Genomic DNA, 17,138 nt, shown 5'->3' with positions numbered 1-17,138 from the left:
TCTAAAATCCATGTTTATAAAAGTGTGGCAGTACAAACTATTTACTTACTAATGCGGTTTTATATAGCGCAAACATCGCCCACGGATGTTAGAAAGTCTAACAATGAAGAGGACAAAAACATACAAAAGAGCTGGTCAATCAGTAAAGTAATACAACAAAAAATCAGCAGCTAAACGGATAAAAAAAATTGAGAGAGTTGCACTGCAGAGAAGATGATGTACACAGGACAGCACTCTGATGGACTGAAGGAATTACATTTTAGTTCACAGCACACTTATACCTCACACATTAACAATACCGCCAGTATTTTACTGCACTTGTTGTTTACCAGCCGTTCCATATGAGCCAAATAATTGTTTTGTGTCCCAAGAAAATTATTATCAAACAACTAACCTCTTTGCATCTCTGCTGGGTAATACAGTGCTCCAAAAAATAATCATTGTCAGTACTCACCACTGGGTGGCACGTTTCGAACACTTCACTGAACAAGATGCCACATTCCTTCTTGGCAAAGGGCTCTCTCAGTGGATTCATGCTGCAGGGATTCCGAATGTCAGAGCTGTCAACACACTGAATAAAAGAAAATGGAAATTTCATGTGAATATGAATCACCCCATCAAAGTTCCTGTTTTGAAACACATTTTGTTGAAAGACATATTCTCGTTTACCTTCCAAATGGTTAATTTCACATTGTTCGCAAAAGTGTTCCTATTTAATAACAGTCTTCTCTTTTACACAGCATACGTGCTGTAAAACTGTCTATTTACAGATCCATCGACGGAACTTTCGTTGCAATTTTTGAAAATAATGGCGATACACTTTGGAATATATACTTGCTGCTGTCATTAGGGTTGATAGCTCACCCCAGAGGAAATTCGATTTTTTATCACTAATAACTTTTACCCCCTTTGACCATTGTGCACTGTACTTGAAAATGTAAATGTATTTGAGAACATTTAGAAGATTAGTGAATTTGATGCAGATCAGACAAATGGTTCCTAAGAGGATCCCAATATAATGTTTGGCACACTGATTTTATGTGATTTCCCATAGGAAGAGTTAATGAATGTAAAACCAAAACCACCGAACAGACACGACTATTCAGTGCCATTCAGTGACTCTTGGAGGTTTAGCCAAAATCTGTCCTGCCGTTTTGGGTTGTTTGACAGGCTGGGAAGATGCAAGGTCTGGACAGGACCTGAGACCATAATCACAGTGTCCTTCCATCTTGCCCGGTAGCGGGAGGACAATACAACGTTATTCTTGGCAGCTTGAAACTACCAATGTGTGTGTCCCACTCACCTTGGCAAAGGGTGAGTGGGTTAAACAAACCCACCTCTTGCCCTGCTCTAAGGCGAGTGAGTGGGGCTGGGTACCACACAGAGGGGCTGCAGTGGGGACACGGTACACAAACGGACTGGAATGGAGACACACAGAGGAGACGGAGGGCGTGGAGGGTTGGAGAGAGGGTGGGGAAAGGATGCACAAAATGTGCAGAAGGGAGAGGCAGAGCATGCATTGAGGCTACAAGGCAGGGGTAGAAACAACAGATGCCGAAGAGGCTGGGCACTCACAGAAGAGATGCAGGATGAGTAGAAGGCAGCACATACGGATGGCAGGGGGATGGGGCAGAGAGAGAAGCAATACCACAAAAGAGAGAGGAGGAGGAAAGAGAGGGGGCACCCTTACATTCCTCCAAAACACAACTCGTAAATCACAAAAAAGAAGGATGCCAGTGGGAACAGAGAAGGTATAGAGACCCTAGTTAGAGTCAATAAGCTTGTACTGTATACAGTGTTGGACCGTTTTTTTGGTTTTTTAAGTTTTATTGATATCCAGTCATCATAATACAAAGCACTGAATAATGTGTGTAGTATTCAACAGCATTACAGTTGCTCCTTATAGTGGAGAACATTCCGCATCCTTCCATTTCCCCCCCCAACGTTCCCCCTCCCGCATTTACCCTCCCCCTAGTCACCCTAAATTATTCAAAATGTAGTAGAGCATATCCCCGTGAGCAGAGTACACTTCGATAGCATGTTCCTATTAATGTCCAGCACATGCCTCTCATTGTCGCGATATGCATCTGGCCATTGTACTGGTGTAGAGGCGCCCCCAAGAGCTTCCAACGAAGTGCTAGGCTCCTTCCCCCCCTCCACCACAGCCTTCTCCTAACTCCTCGTCTCCCCACATCCCTCCCCACGCCTCCCGATTTCACACCTCATTCAGCAGCAGTCTCGCCTTCTGCTCCTGCATCGTCCACATCCTGATGTCCCCTAAGCTAGGTCATCAATGGGCCCCAAATATCCCTAGGCCGAGACTTCATTGGTAATTGTTCAGCATAGACTTGTAAGTGTTCCTGCCATGTGGTCATGTCTTGTATCCACCCCTTGAATTTAGGTGCCCTGCCCCTTCCCCATCTGCAGGCAAATTGTCTATGTGCTAAGAGTATGCTCATAATTAAAAATTTGCGATTCGGTGTGTTAACATCTGGTAGTAGTCCCAGAAGGGCCCTTGTTGCGTGGGGTGCAACATCGGTCCCCAACATGTCAGTCAGCCCCGCAAAGACCTCTCCCCAATACTCAGCGACTTTCGAGCAGGTCCACGCCAGGTGCAGGAAATCCGCTGGACCCTGCCTGCATCTAAGGCACCTATCGTCCTCCCGGAGGCCTGATCTATGTAAACGCGCTGGTGTGTGGTACATTCTATGCAGGAATTTGAAGTGAAGTAGTCATAACCGGCTACTACCAGATACAAGCTCTGCCTGCTGACACGCCATTTCCCACTGGTCATCAGAAAGTGGCTCAGACAGGTCTCTATTCCATTCAGCCCCGGATCTAACCTGTGAGCTAGGAGGTATGTGCGGACCCGAGCATACAACATGGAGATGACATGCGCAGGTGCGTCCGCCTGCAGCAACAAATGGAGGGATGTGAACATCTCCGGCTCCTTTGGGAAGTCCGGGGACTTGGCACGCACGCTCTGCCGGAGCCGGGTGTATAGAAACAGGTCCATAAATATGTAGGGGCCTCACCAAAGAACTGTTCCTTAGTTCGAAATTCTCCTCTGAGGTACAAGTCCCCCCAGGTGGAATATTTCAGCCTAGTTAGTAAGTTTTGGCAAATTTTCTCAGTCGTGACCTGCAGATACGGGCAGCTATTCAATGGGATCCTAGGGGAGTACAGTTGAGGGACTCCTTCCATTTTCGCTAACCAGTGCCAGGCTTTGACTGTGCAATCCACTGTAGTCGGGTCCCTATCTCGCTCTTTATATGGGACGAACACATACCCCGACGGTGGAACCGGAGCCATGTGACCATCCTTACCCGCAAGGTGGGGCATGCAGGGCGGCGGGTGAAACCAATAAACTGCAAAGTGCGCCTGAGCACTGTGGTAATATTGTTCGAAGTCAGGCACATCGAAGCCCCCGTGTCGATACGAGAGCGTGAGGGTATCTAGTTTCAGCCGTGCTTCGTTCCCCCCAATATTAATCTGACCAGCTGTGTTTTCAGGGTCACGAAGAAATGAGCCCTCGGATGATAGGGGATGTTAATGAACAAGTACAAAAACTTGGGAATGATCACCATATTAATTAGGGAGATCCTCCGGGCCATCGATAGGGGTAGTTTGAGCCAATTCGTAATGTTGTCTGTCATCTTATTCATGGCCCGCCCATAATTCCTCCTCATTAAGACCTCCTTGTCTCTGGAGCTATGTATCCTCAAATATTTAAACTCTGACTCCTCCCAATGCAATGGGTAGTCCAGTGGATGCGGGGGCGTACACCCAGTCAGTGGGAAAACTGCAGATTTCCCCCAATTCATCTGCACGCCTGCAATAGCGCCAAATTTAGTGATCAAATTGGTTCCACAGCCGCAGGCGATCTTCCGGTGTGTAACGGCGATGTTTTTGTCACGATGTGGGTTGGTAGGATGGGGTTTATGATTGTTTAGGTGCCCTTCTCGGCAGGAGCTCTACGCCACAGCGGCCATCGCTGTCTGGCGCCACTTAGCACCCCTCTGTTGGACCGTGTAAAACAGGGAGGCCATCCTCAATGGAAGAGGATCCCTCACACACATAGTAGTGTCGTGCTTCATCTGCATCCTCTCCTCACCTTGGTAAAATCGTACTACCAAGGCAGACTTGACCTCCGTGAAGACTTGCCAGTAGGAGGTGAGTTCTTACATACATCTACTGGATAAGCGCAGAATCCAGATAATCTAAAACTACCTTAGAGTTTCTCGGTTATCATCTTTATATGTGAGAACTCTAGGTATATTAAAAACAATTCTTGTTGACGGGTATCATAGAGTGTAATGACTCAGGCCTGTCTCTTATTCCGCCAACATGTTTCTGCCCTCAATGCTTATCTAATAGGTCTGGGGCATTCTTCAGAGCTAGTGGATCCCCATGGTATTAGCCTAGTAATCAAGTGAACCCTAGGTAGTGATGCAAGGGCTACCCACAAAATGTAATACCCAGGTGAGTCCTACCCGGGCTTCTAAATTCCCAGATTCTGAAGGCAAACCTGCACTTAAGTGGATACCTGTAGGCTGGTCAGGGAGTGGGTGGTACCCTTTGTAGTCACACTTTCATCAAAAGGATCACCACTCGCATGAAACTGGCTTATTCCCCTCCATGCCGCTGGTACAGCGGGAGAGACAGAGCATGCATCAGGCATGGGGCAGAAACAGCGGATGCAGAGGAGGCAGCGCACTCACAGAAGAGATGCAGGATAAGTAGAAGGCAGCACATACAGATTGAAGGGGGATGGGGCAGAGAGAGAAGCAGCAAGGGGCTAGGTTGCATGAGGGTGGTGGGTGCACACAGTGAGGCTGCAAAACTGAACACTGAACAGGGCAGAAAGAGAGCCTAAAGGAGTCTGTGGCTGGGAAGTGGGAACCACACAGGTGAAAATAAATGCACTGGGGTACACAGATGGCTAGCTGGGGAGTGACAGGGTAACACAGGGGCCATCATGCCCCAGGGGGGGGTGAGGACACCCATAGTGACTCTACTGGGCAAGGAACACACTGAGGGGCTAGGGTGCATGGGGACACACAGAGGGATACCAGGGGACATAACAGCACACAGAGAACAAGCAGGGATTGAACAGGATGGCACAATGGGCTTCCAGGAAGATAGCTGCTCATATATGAGCTCCATGGATTAACAGAGCCCAGAGAGAGGGTTCAGAGTGCTGGGATGCACAGAAGGGTGGCGGGGACAAACAGAGAACAGGGTGAGGGAAGACACTGCAGGTGTTAGGTTCAGTTTGTACAGAGAGAATCTGCAGAGATTAAGCAGTGTGGTACAGAATGTGAAATGCCGGGAGAGTGGAGGGACATACAGAGACCATATAGGAGTGTGGCACAGCAAGGAAGCACATAGGATGTTTCGCAGGCCTTGGAAGGTTCCTGCATGATACACAGGCACAGACGATGCAGCAGACTAGAAGGGAGATGAAGTCAGGCCCACATGAAGTCTACCGAAGTCAAGAGTGCCAAGATGGTAGAAGTGTAGTGGCTTCAGTTCTGATTCTTGTCCCATGACGAATCTAGGGACCTACATCCAGGTAAGGCCTTAAGTACCCTAAGAAAGTGGTTGGGATGATTCAGGGGATCCTCCCAGGGGAGGGTCTGGACAGGGGGGAGGTTACTCCCATGTCCTTTGTCCAGTTTTGCACCAAAGAGGAAGCCAACGGCTCCTGGAACTGGTTTGAACTGGACAATGCACAGGGACACCAAATGTTTTTCTCATGCAGACTTTCAGACGCTGGCAAGCACACCCACCCAGACCTAATCCACTAAGTCCTGTCTGAGAGGTGGTCAAGCCTCCTTGTGACAGGATGCCTATTGTTCTGCCTTCCTCTGCTTGAGCTTGGCTCAGCAGTAGGAGGGCAGAAATGTGTCTCTGGTCGGCAGCAACCATTTTGTGCTGTCTGGGACTAGAAGGCTGGCACTGGGAGCACCGAGAGCCTAACGGAGGGCTCTCCCAGTGCTTGGAATCATACCCCCACACCATTTACGGTGTGGGGGTATGATTCCAACATGTCTGACCAAACATGATATGATTCGCTGAAGCCGTTTTTGAGATGGTCATGGTGTGATTATGCGTTGCCCCTCTAGTATTTGGTTGCTTCACTGACAACCCAGTAGAATGGACTCCATCGGCTGCAGGGGTCACTCTCTCACTTAGAATCAAGCACCCTGCCCTCAGGATTGTAAAGGCCTTCCATAAGAATGACTTATAGGTTTTAAGGGCAGTGAGCCTTACATATAGTAAACCTATATCTTTAGTAATTGGTGCATGCACCAACTTACACAGGCTGCGCTTGCAGGCCTGTAGTTCCATTTTAAATGGGTGGCATAATGCATGCTTCAGCCCATGGGAGACCTCTGGGGTATCTGTGCCCTAGGTACATGGGTACCATATACTAGGGATTGACAAGGATACCCCAGGATCCAATCTAGGATGTACCTAGGTACCGAACACAACAGTTTAGGGAGAAATCAACTGGGGTCCTGATTAGCAGGATCCCAGTTAGTCTAGTCAAAAACAGCATCACATCATGCAAAAAGTGGGGGTAACCATAAGAAGCAGATCCTATTTTCTTACAGTAAAACTCCATGAAATTGCAATTTCCATGTTGCTTCATGACTGAAAAATCAGTCCAACATTAAAATTCCCCATTCAATGGGGTACTACTCCCAATTGCATGGTATTTGTGAAAGATTACAGCATGGTAATGGGAAAATCACATGTAAGGTTACACGAAGAATAGATGGAGAGGAATTGTTTTTGGTGATTACTTCAACACCACTTGTTATCCTGGGTTCTACACCATTACTATGAATTAAGTAAGGTGATAAAGAGAGTAAAGTTACAGAGTGTCTCCTAAAAAGATACCTCCAATTTGGCAGACAAAGCAAATAGCACAAAAAACCTTCAAGAGGGAGCCACAGATGACTAACACAAACAGTAGCAGAGGTCAATGCCAGCCCACACAATGAATAAAAACCCATGGTAGAGACAAAACTGGAGAGGAGAACTGAAGAACGAAGATCCAAGGTAAGAAAAACTTAGGCAGGGCAAGACAAAGTTGGCTAAAATAAGTGGCAAAGATATAGATAAGGGTGAAGATCACTCATGCAAAGCTACCTGGAAGTGTTGTGGCACAACTGAAATGACTCCGAATGCCTAAAATACCTTATAAGTGGGAAATGGAATCTCATGTACTCCAGCAACAAAGGGTAGCAATCATGGACTGGTACGCTTTCCCTGGAACACCCACAAAGGTAGCCATGATTGAGTAGGATTGAAGACCCTGAAGCCGCATTCCATCATGGTGCCTTTATCTCCAAGCGAAAACCAATGAATGGAAGCCTGCTACTTTCAAGCTGCTGCCCACCATTAAAGAAAGGCATTGCCCGAATACCCACTCCAATGTCAGCTGCGAGTGGTGCTGCTCTGCCGGTCTTCCTAGTCCTGATGCCTCTGCCATTCCCATGGAGGGCATACACAGACTTCCGTCGGCAGTTTGAAGATACGTGTCAAGTTTCTGTCAAAGACGTAGATCAGCTGAGAGTCTGGGGTGTCTCTCCCTCTCTTGAGGTTCTGAATAATCAGATACTTCATCGAAGAAGGAAGGAGAATTAAGGGGAGAGAAAAATCACATAAGTACTTGCTTTCACTGGTCTGTGTCGACAAAACATGGGGTGGAATAGCATCTGCTTGCACACAGACCCATTTACTCACTCTTAGGTGCTGTAGGGAGTAAGCTGCATGAGTGTGAGAAAGATGTAAAGTCAGTAAATAGATAGACTGTACAGGTGTAATTTAAAATACTCAGCCCTCATTAATCCATCAAGCTTACCCGAATTCAAGGCAGGTGGTGCAGTCATGAGAGCAGATGTTGACCTGGATACCAGCTTTGATCCTCAGGATGACAAGGCATCATGATGAAAGATCAGCAGCAGATGGTTTAACAGGGTAACACAAACAGACAGGGAAGCCCATAGAAGGTAGAGTGTGAAGGAATGTGCAAGAAATCCAGGGAAGGGCAAAATCCACAAAAGTGAAGGACACAGTATTAACTTAAGAAGATGTGCAAAGCAGAGAGGCATACAAATACGAGTCAATGCTAGGCAAGGAGTCGTGTGTGTTGGTCTTTTAAATATGCTTCTGCCTCTCTGAACCTGGAAGTGTAAGGCAACCTAAAAGTTCACATCCATTATTCAGTGGTTTGCATTTTACCTTTTTGACTCTTCGTTGCTCTTTCTTCTAAAGCTTCATCCCCTTCCCTGTTGGAGTTCTGTGATTCTGAAATTCATTTTTCAGTACTTAAGTGCTTCACTCTGTGTTCTAAGGCTGTACTCCTGGCAGTAAACCCACAGCAGTGTGTCCTTACCTCCAAAGGCCCAGCAAGGATGGAGCCCTGTATCTGCCAAAGAGATTTCTCAATAGTGGGCGAGAAGTATCTTTTCCATGATGGGACCTATTAGAGAGAGCTGGACCTTTGTAACTTCTGGAATCTCAATAGAACCTTCCTTGAAGCTAAGCTTAGGGCTGTCCTTCGTAAGTTTGCTTTTCTGTGTGTCATATGGAGTTAAGTACATCATATATTAAATCTAAATGAGAATCAATAGAAATTCAGTAGAGATAGTGCCAGAGAATCGGAGCATTGGTGAGAGTTTTACAGAAGACAACATGCACCAAAACTAAGTCTACTACTTCTTTGTCCAGAATGTCAGCATAAATCCTCCTGGTAAAATGGAATGCAAAGTTCCAAGAAAGACCATGACGTTTAGGAGTCATCTGAGAACATTTTGCCCTAAATGATATAAAATGAACTGAAATCCATGTGGTTGATAAAAGTATCTGATAGTATCAGGCTTAATGAACATACAGCAGTGTTCCACCTGCAGAGTGTCCTTTGTCTACTGTGCCTAACAGCAATTCATTAGACCGCCCCACCAAGGTGAAGCCACAAAGGTTAACCCACCAAGATGCTATTATGGCTAGTTAACCTAAGGTCTTGGTCTCAGTCGACATGTATTGTATTGTTACTTGTATAGTGCATGGCTACCCGGAGGCATCCCAGCGCTGCGCGGAGCTGAAGGGGAGGGAGAAATGATCTCTTATGTGAACAGCCAGGTCTTCAGCTGTTTACGGAATTTCAGATGATTATGTTCACTCCGTAGATGCAGTGGGAGGACATTCCATAGTCTGGAGGCATTGAGTGAAAAGAGCCTACCACCACTTCTGGCCTTCTTGGTCCTGGGAATCAACACAAGATGGAGTTCATTTGAACGCAGTGCCCTACTTGCCCTGTATGGACGAATCATTGCCTTGGTGATTAGTGGTCTGTGATCGTTCAGGGACTTGTGTGCTATGCAGAGAGCCTTGAAGTTTATTCTCTGTTGTACTGGGAGCCAGTAAAGAGAGCGGAGGGCTGGTCTTGCTGAGCAACGGTTTGGGGTGTCAGTGAGCAACCTTGCTGCACAATTCTGTATGACCTGTAGCTTTAAAATGACCTCCTTAGGGGCAACTAGGTAAAGGGCATTGCCATAATCCAATCTGGACAGAATCAGGGCCTGGGTCACTAGTCTTTTTGCAAGTGGGGGTAGGAAAGGGAGGATTTTGCTAATAATCTTTAGAAGGTCATAGCATGAAGCGGCTGTCTTTCGGCCTGGGTTTTAAAGGTGAGGTTCTGGTCCAACCAGATTCCCAGGCTTTTTATTTCTGTTTTGGGGGTTGGCAGTGATCCCATCAATGATGGCCATAATGTTTTTAGAAGGTGGCTCAGTGAGTCGCCCAGTATCATGAGTTCTGTCTTCTCCCTATTGAGTTTCAGGTGGGAGAGGCTCATCCATTTTACTACTTCCTCCAGGCAAGGGAGGAGACCCTTAGCTTGTTGGCTAGGGTTGCTCAATGCTACGACCAGTTGAGTGTCGTCAGCGTAGGTCACCATGTGTATCCCAAATGGAGACACTATTTCTGTCAGTGGGGCCATATAGGCATTAAAAAAGTGTGGGGCTCAGTGAGGATCCATGTGGGACTCCGCACCCTAATGGCATAGGCCGGTAGGTGTAGTTGTCCTGGAAGACCTGAAAAGAGCTCCCTTCTAGGAAAGACTGCAGCCATGCTAGCACTGTTCCCGTCACTGCTGCCCTCCTAAGGCGGTGAATCAGGACACAGTGTTTAACCGTGTCAAATGCAGCACTTAGGTCGAGGAGGATGATTGCGGCTGTTCCTCATATGTCCAGAATTTTTCTTGTTTCCTCCACCACTGATAGTATGGCAGTTTCCGTACCCTGGCCGGAGCGGAAGCCCATTTGAGAGAGGTGGAGGGCACAATTAGTTTCAAGAAAGGCCGAAAGTGTGTGGCAAGCGTGTTTCTCCGTTATCTTGCTAATACTCGGCAGGAGTGAAATGGGTCGGTAGTTGCCTAGATCAATGGGATCCAGGTTAGGTTTTTTTAACAGTGCGCGGACCATTGCCCTTTTCCACTCGGGAGGTACCATGCCCGAATTAAATGAGGCATTGATTAGACAGGTGGCCGTGGGGGCAATGATTGGTCCAACCAATGACAGGATGTTGGGGGTGCTGGGTCTGATGGAGAGACACTTTTTACTTTTGACAGTAAAGTGAGGAAGGGCTCCCGAGTTAGTGGATGGAAGGTCCTCAACTCCGGTTCATGTAATGGGTTGTAACACAATTCCGAGTGAGAAAATATCGAACTGCAACAATATACAGTGCAGAATGACCTATCTAGAATTTCGTTTGCTGTATCCTCAAGTTAGTGGTAGTCAACTGAGTGGTACCTCCTTCAGGTATTTGTATGAATATATTCAATCTTGCCTGCACTCCTCCCTGGATTGTCATAGAACATTGTCTTACTTAGTTCATTCTAACGTTGAATAGTTTTGTCATTTTTTTCATTTTTTGTCATTATAGTAAAAACAAATTCACAACCACAAATGTAAGCTAAAGTTATTTTGTGTTGAAAAATAGATCGTTAAAGAAGAGCTAACAAAGGAATACATCTGAATAAATGGAGGTGAGAGGCTGGATAATAAGAGGTCTAACACAGGATTATGGGTATGTACATTATGCTGAATCCTGCGTCTTTAAGTTCTTACACATCTTAGCAAGCCCAAACGTTTCCAAAGGGAGATCACAAACCCTCCGTGAGAGGCCAAATTTCTATGTGAAACCGAAGCATTTACGAAACTGTCTTCTTCAAAGATAAACACAGAGACACTCTTAACTACCAGAGACTTTTATGACATATATTACATGCATAACGCGATCCCAAAACACTCTAGAACTTCTCCAAATGTAGCCATCTTCACAGGCAAACATTTACAAAAGAATTAACACAAATTGTAAGGTTGCCTTATTTTGTATTTTGAAAATATCACATCAAGAAACAAATCTACTCACTTCCACACCCAAGGCATATAAGAGAGAGCATTAAGCAATTACACCTGAGCTTGTGTAAGCTGCCTGTATCCCAGTCACCAACTGTGATGCCACAAAAGACATCTACATTACCAGAGTAATTTCTCATTATATGAGAGTTGACAAGGAAAGGGGGTGGGCACGTAACACATAACGTATTATCTTGTCATGCATCTCTTTGTGATGTTTTGACAGTTGCATAATTATGACAAAGCAAAGAGCCCTGATATTTTTTAACGTCTAAAGTAAAATACGAAGTTTTATCTATTAAAAACAAGCAATTTAGTCAAGGTACGGCTTCCATAGAGCAAAGTACAGTGCAACTGACCTCAAAGTTGCCATCATTGTTACTTAAAGGAGGATCCTAGATTGTAAAGGGAAAAGTGCTGCCAATAGGTCTTAGTTCCATCAGCTCGCCAGGATGCCTGCGTCTAGGATATTGGGGAGGTCCAGAGTTAAACACCGTACTCATGCCACTAAGAGCCTGATTATGAGTCTGGCACAGTGGTGCGGGGGTGGGATGTCTTCCGACTGCTCAGTCCCACCAAGCATATTATGAGTTTCCTCTCCGCCACAGTTTTCAAGGTGGTTCGTACACCATGTAAACCATGGTGGAGCGGAAACATAGGCAGCCCTACAGGGCCCACTGTTGCCTCATGACCATGGGGTGCATGCAGGTGGGATATGTTGTACCCCCCTGTGTGCCTGCACCTCAGTACCTGCACGGCACAGACTGCACCAGCCCATGCAGTACAGGTACTGGAAACCAGAAATCCACCTGCCAGTGCCTGTAAAAATCTTAATCTGGCAGGCTGTTTGCACAGGGTATGGTGGTGTGGGAGCAGGGTGGCGACATGGTGGTCCCACACTGCCAAACTCATAATCAGGCTCTTAGTCAGCAGCAATGGCACACAGCATTGTTTATCACATGTGATCCTGATTGATCTGGGAGCCAAAAGGAGAGCAGAAAAAATGTCAATACCACCTTCAGTTTTTACCAGACTGTCTTAGCATGGTGATTTCCATTTAGGTGCTGCTAAATGTAGGTCCACATGGGGCATTTTCCAAAATATTTTCCAAAGACATTGGTAAAAAATGGTCTGAGAAAGTTCTGAGGGTTATCCAATTAACTATTCCAATACAGTACACAGAATTATAATTTCACCCATTCTTAAAATGTACCTATGTACCTAATGAGCCTAACTTCCTACGCGGATGACACTCAATTGGTGATGGCAATAAGAGGTGATGGAGAAGAAGTAGCTAAAAGATTCCAGAGAGGTTTGACGGAAATAGGCGAGTGGATGGCAGTGAACTGCCTAAAACTTAACTCGGAAAAAACCGAGGTAATGATTTTTGGACAACTTTCACCAGAATGGCCTGCCTCGTGGTGGCCCCAATCTTTTGGTGCCCCCCCCAATCCAGTTACAAAAGTAAGAAACTTAGGAATACTTTTTGATGACCATCTAAATTTCATGGATCATGCTAACAAAGTGGCCTCAATAGCCCACTATAAACTACGCATGATCCGTAAAATAAGTCCTTATCTTCCTACCACTGCCATCAAAACTCTGGTGAGCTCATTAGTCTTGACATCCCTTGACTATTGCAATGGGCTTTTTATTAATTCCCAAGTTAGAGTGATAAAAAAACTACAGACCATACAGAATGCGGCAGCACGTCTTGTTCTGGGAATTCCTAAGTTTGCCCCTCTCTCTGATGCCATTTCAAAACTACACTGGCTGACGATTCAAAATAGAGCCAGATTCAAATCACAGTGCATTGTTTACAAAGCACTAAATAAACAGGGCCCGCAGTTCCTTCAAGACCATCTATGTCCTTACCAACCTATACGCCAGTTGCGTTCAACTAACAGCAACCAACTAACGATACCTCGCACTAGAACAGTGTTGTGGGGAGACCGACGGTTTGTGGTAGCAGCTTCCAAGCTCTGGAATACTTTACCCCAGGAAATCAGAGCATGTCCCACACTGCTCCAATTCCGCAAAAAACTAAAAACCTGGCTGTTTAATAAATAAGATCACGGTATAGAATAGAGGTTCTGAGCATGGCAGCTTACTTGTCATCAAGCTAGCAAATTTATCAGCGCCAAGACACCCCAGGGTATATGCTGCGCTTTATAAATGCTAATAAATAAATAAATAAATGTGTTCGTCTGAAAATTGGGTCTCCACTAGAAGAATTAGACGAGTAAGAAATCGATGCATGCATGTGGTATTTGTTATGCTTGAATTTAGCCACAAGGCAGCAGAGCGCTATCAATAAATGTTACAGTGCAAGAGTGAAAGTGGGCTGTTAAGGCATAATGATGTAATTTTCTTTAAAGGGGTTTATCTTAAGCTTGTCCCTTAATTGTAACCGGGTTGGAAAATGTGTATTTCTTTCGTTATAGTGCCATGGAGGAAGATATATCTTGTTTCAGGAGAAATGCCCCACTTTTACCCTGATGAGAGAGCATGATCCTCCCTATTTCTGTGCCAGAAAAAGTCTAGTGAGTCTTGTGAATGTATAGTTCCAAATAAATAAAATCGCCACTGACCTATGTAAGGGTGCAACCAATCAATATATATTTTGTGTTTGCTCAATAATTCAAAAAGTGCTCACAATAATTTTAAAGAAGCTACATATAGGCATGTGCTGTGTCTACCCAGGGTACCAAGGCTAATGTTCTGCCAGAGATGGTCAGTGGGTAACCTTTATTGTGCCAGGGATCCTCTATGTGACTTAGGAAAAATGCTCAATTTGTCATTGATGTACTTAGGCGAATGATGCTTCCTGAATAGGTGGCACAGTGAGAAAAATATTTGAGCCTGATTCACAAAGGTAAACTTACACTTTTGTTTACGATTCACTAAGTTATTTTACTAGTAGTATCTTCACGGCCATGGAGTCTCCTTAAATAAAACAATAGGACAGTATTATCTTTTTATGTGAGGACTTCTCAGCTGTAAAGATACTATTAGTAAAATAGCTTTTTGCATAGCACTAGAATTGCGTGTGAGAGCCAGTTGATTGATATCGGTTTGTATTATCAAGAAGAGTAAACATAGGTCTATGGACCACAATAAAAAACATAGACTTTGTAACATATAATTTTTCTTTTAATTATACTCACTTCAACAGCTGCCCAGCTATTTCCAAATTCCTGTGAATTTGTCAGTTCAAAGTTCTCTGGAGTTTTCATTTCATTTACTGTTTTAAAATCAAAATTTCCACACAGGCCAGTTAATTTATTCTAAAAACAAAAACAAAAGTAAATTATTTGTTATGATTTGAAATGCTGCCCACAGCAATTATGTTGTATTTATCCTACTGTGCTGTGCTTTAGCACTACGGACAGCTAACTATACATAGCACTTAATTAGTGTGACTCTTTTGTTTTACAACAAAACTGAAGTGTAATATTAGTTCAGCAACAAGGTGTTGGCCTGCATACATGTTGTGAGAAATTGGGGTATTAGTTGAGGAAGGGTGAGTACCCACCTCAGGTAATAACCACAGCCCTTGTCAGGGTATACTACTAAAGTTTCTAAATAAACCGGGGATCAACCACTTGGTAGATATGGCACAGAGCAGACAGACCTAACCTGCAATGTGTAAAAATATTTATACAGTACAAAAAAAAAGTAATAAGGGCAAAACACAACACAAGAAAAAACCTTAACCAATTTTGAAAAATAGAATTACCTAAAAACAAATGACACCAAAATGACATAAGTCTAATAAGAGAAAACAGACTTATGAACTTTTAATGTATAAATAAAAAACAGCCCCAAAAAGCACCAAGCTCCAACCATGGTCATTCGGTTGCCGTTGGCCAGCACCTATGCACAACTTAAGGGAGACTGATATGGAACACGAGTTTGATCCAGAAACCATGTTCCACCTGGGCACTAGTTTTACCTAGGAATGCACGGCCTGATTACGACTTTGGCAGTCTGGGAGTTGACTGCCACATCAGTGCCATGTTCCCAGACCGCCAAAGTCAACCAGGCAGTGGTCCTATAGCGGTGCCTATTGAAAAGGCACCTAATGAGAGCACCTAAGTCCATGCCGTGCAGGAAAGGGGTGTATGCAGACAGGGGGGAAAACATGTGTCCCCCACATGCATCCCCGTTCACAGGGGCAACAGGGGGCCCTGTAGGGCCTACTTCGCCAGCCTTTTCATGGTGGGCTCACTGCCATGAAGAGGTCAGGGTGGGGAAACTCGTAATATAGTTGGCGATGCCGCTGCTGCACCTAAAAGCATATTGCTTCCCAAGACTGCTGCACCTAGGTGGTTGCGGTGCTCCACTGGAGGTCCAACTGCTGTACTTGTAATACAGCGGACGGACCGTTGGTGCGGGGGTCCCCGACTGCCACCGCACCTCCACCACGAGTTTGAGGGTCATAAGCCAGCCCAAAGACTCTGAAATGGAAGTCAAAACTCCTCAGTGGGGCAATGCAGCAGGCTGAGGCCAAAGACGGTTCCATGATATAGGACAGCCATTAGACGAGGTCCCAAAAAGCAAGTGACTTTTGTTAGGAAGAATCAGAGCATGAGAAATTTGAATTTCTTTTGAATATCATGCCCAAGGAAGGTACCTTGCAGGATGGATACTACTGGAACCGCCGCCTGATGAAGATTTCTACCTTTGGACTTAATCAATTTTTTGTAGCTCAGATTCTTTCATTGGGGCAAGGCTGCCTACTGTAGCTGAAGACGGCTCTATTAGGCCAGATACCTTTTCTGCAGGATTCCGCTGAATCAAATTTTCTGCTGCAGAAATGTTCCAAGTGGCAGAAACCTGAATCCTTGACTAAGCAGTAGTGAATCTTCGTTGGATTGGCTTGGCAAGTTGGTACTGGCCCTCCAGAGGTTCTGGAAGCCAAACGTTTCTAACTCCCAGAAAAGATGAGTACACTTTGACAGCAGTCAAGGGTCCAGGACATTGGGGACATCAATTGAGAGTCAGAAATCACTGCAGCAGAGGCCAGTAGCATAATCCAGGACAGGTCCTGTTGAAACTAGTGGCTAGGCAGTTGCAGTAAAAGGCATCTTGTAGATTTCTGTATTACTGTAACTTGAACAGGAGATCAGCCTTATGAACATTGGCTTCCACGTCTTTGTACGGGGTACAAGAGGAAGAGCAGGTCCAATCTTCTAAGCTCATCTCAGGTTACAGAAAGCAGGTTAAGTCCCCTTCTGTTCCACAGGTCCAGAAAGTGTTCTGAGGAGGGTACTTGGGATGCCACATTTATGGCTGGCTCCTGCCTGTGGGTAGGGGTAACTCTTCTCTACTCCTCACAGGGATAACCCTTTATTTGCTGTGTACCCTCCTGAAAACAATACCACACTGTCCCTCTCTACTGAAAACCAAGGTGGCAGAATCTTTGTTCACCTGTGCAGATCTCCTGTGCCCACCAACGAAGGGTGGCAATGTTAAAGAGCAGCCCTTGTGGTCACTCTAAACCAGTTCTGGGGGCAGCTCCCTCTCACTGGGTTTGGTGCGTGCCTCACTCGAGGGACAAAAAGAAAGATTGGTGCTGGTGTTAGCTAAATCCTCCAGTGACAGGGTTGGTCTTTTTGAAGTTAATCAAGTTCCTGGGCCAGCCTAGATGCCATCATGTCAAGGGAACCACACCTCCTCACACCCAAAGCTTTTTTTCTC

The 17,138-nt window shown here is 45.3% G+C and overlaps 1 protein-coding gene across 1 annotated transcript in view; it reads right to left on the bottom strand.

Moving 5' to 3' along the window:
* The window catches only part of OTOG (otogelin), a 1,048,712-nt gene that overhangs the window by 474,024 nt on the left and 557,550 nt on the right, over positions 1-17,138 (bottom strand). The window contains exons 26-27 of the mRNA XM_078682941.1: positions 14,603-14,722; positions 455-571 (exon numbers count right to left, since the gene is read on the bottom strand). Coding sequence (XP_078539067.1) covers positions 455-571; positions 14,603-14,722 — 237 coding nt within the window. The remainder of the gene's footprint in view (positions 1-454; positions 572-14,602; positions 14,723-17,138) is intronic.

This window comes from Lissotriton helveticus, chromosome 3_1 (assembly GCF_964261635.1).
Source record: "Lissotriton helveticus chromosome 3_1, aLisHel1.1, whole genome shotgun sequence".
In the NCBI taxonomy this organism is placed as follows: Eukaryota; Metazoa; Chordata; class Amphibia; order Caudata; family Salamandridae; genus Lissotriton; species Lissotriton helveticus.
Note: the sequence above shows the minus strand (reverse complement) of the source record. Positions and strands in the feature narration are given on the sequence as shown.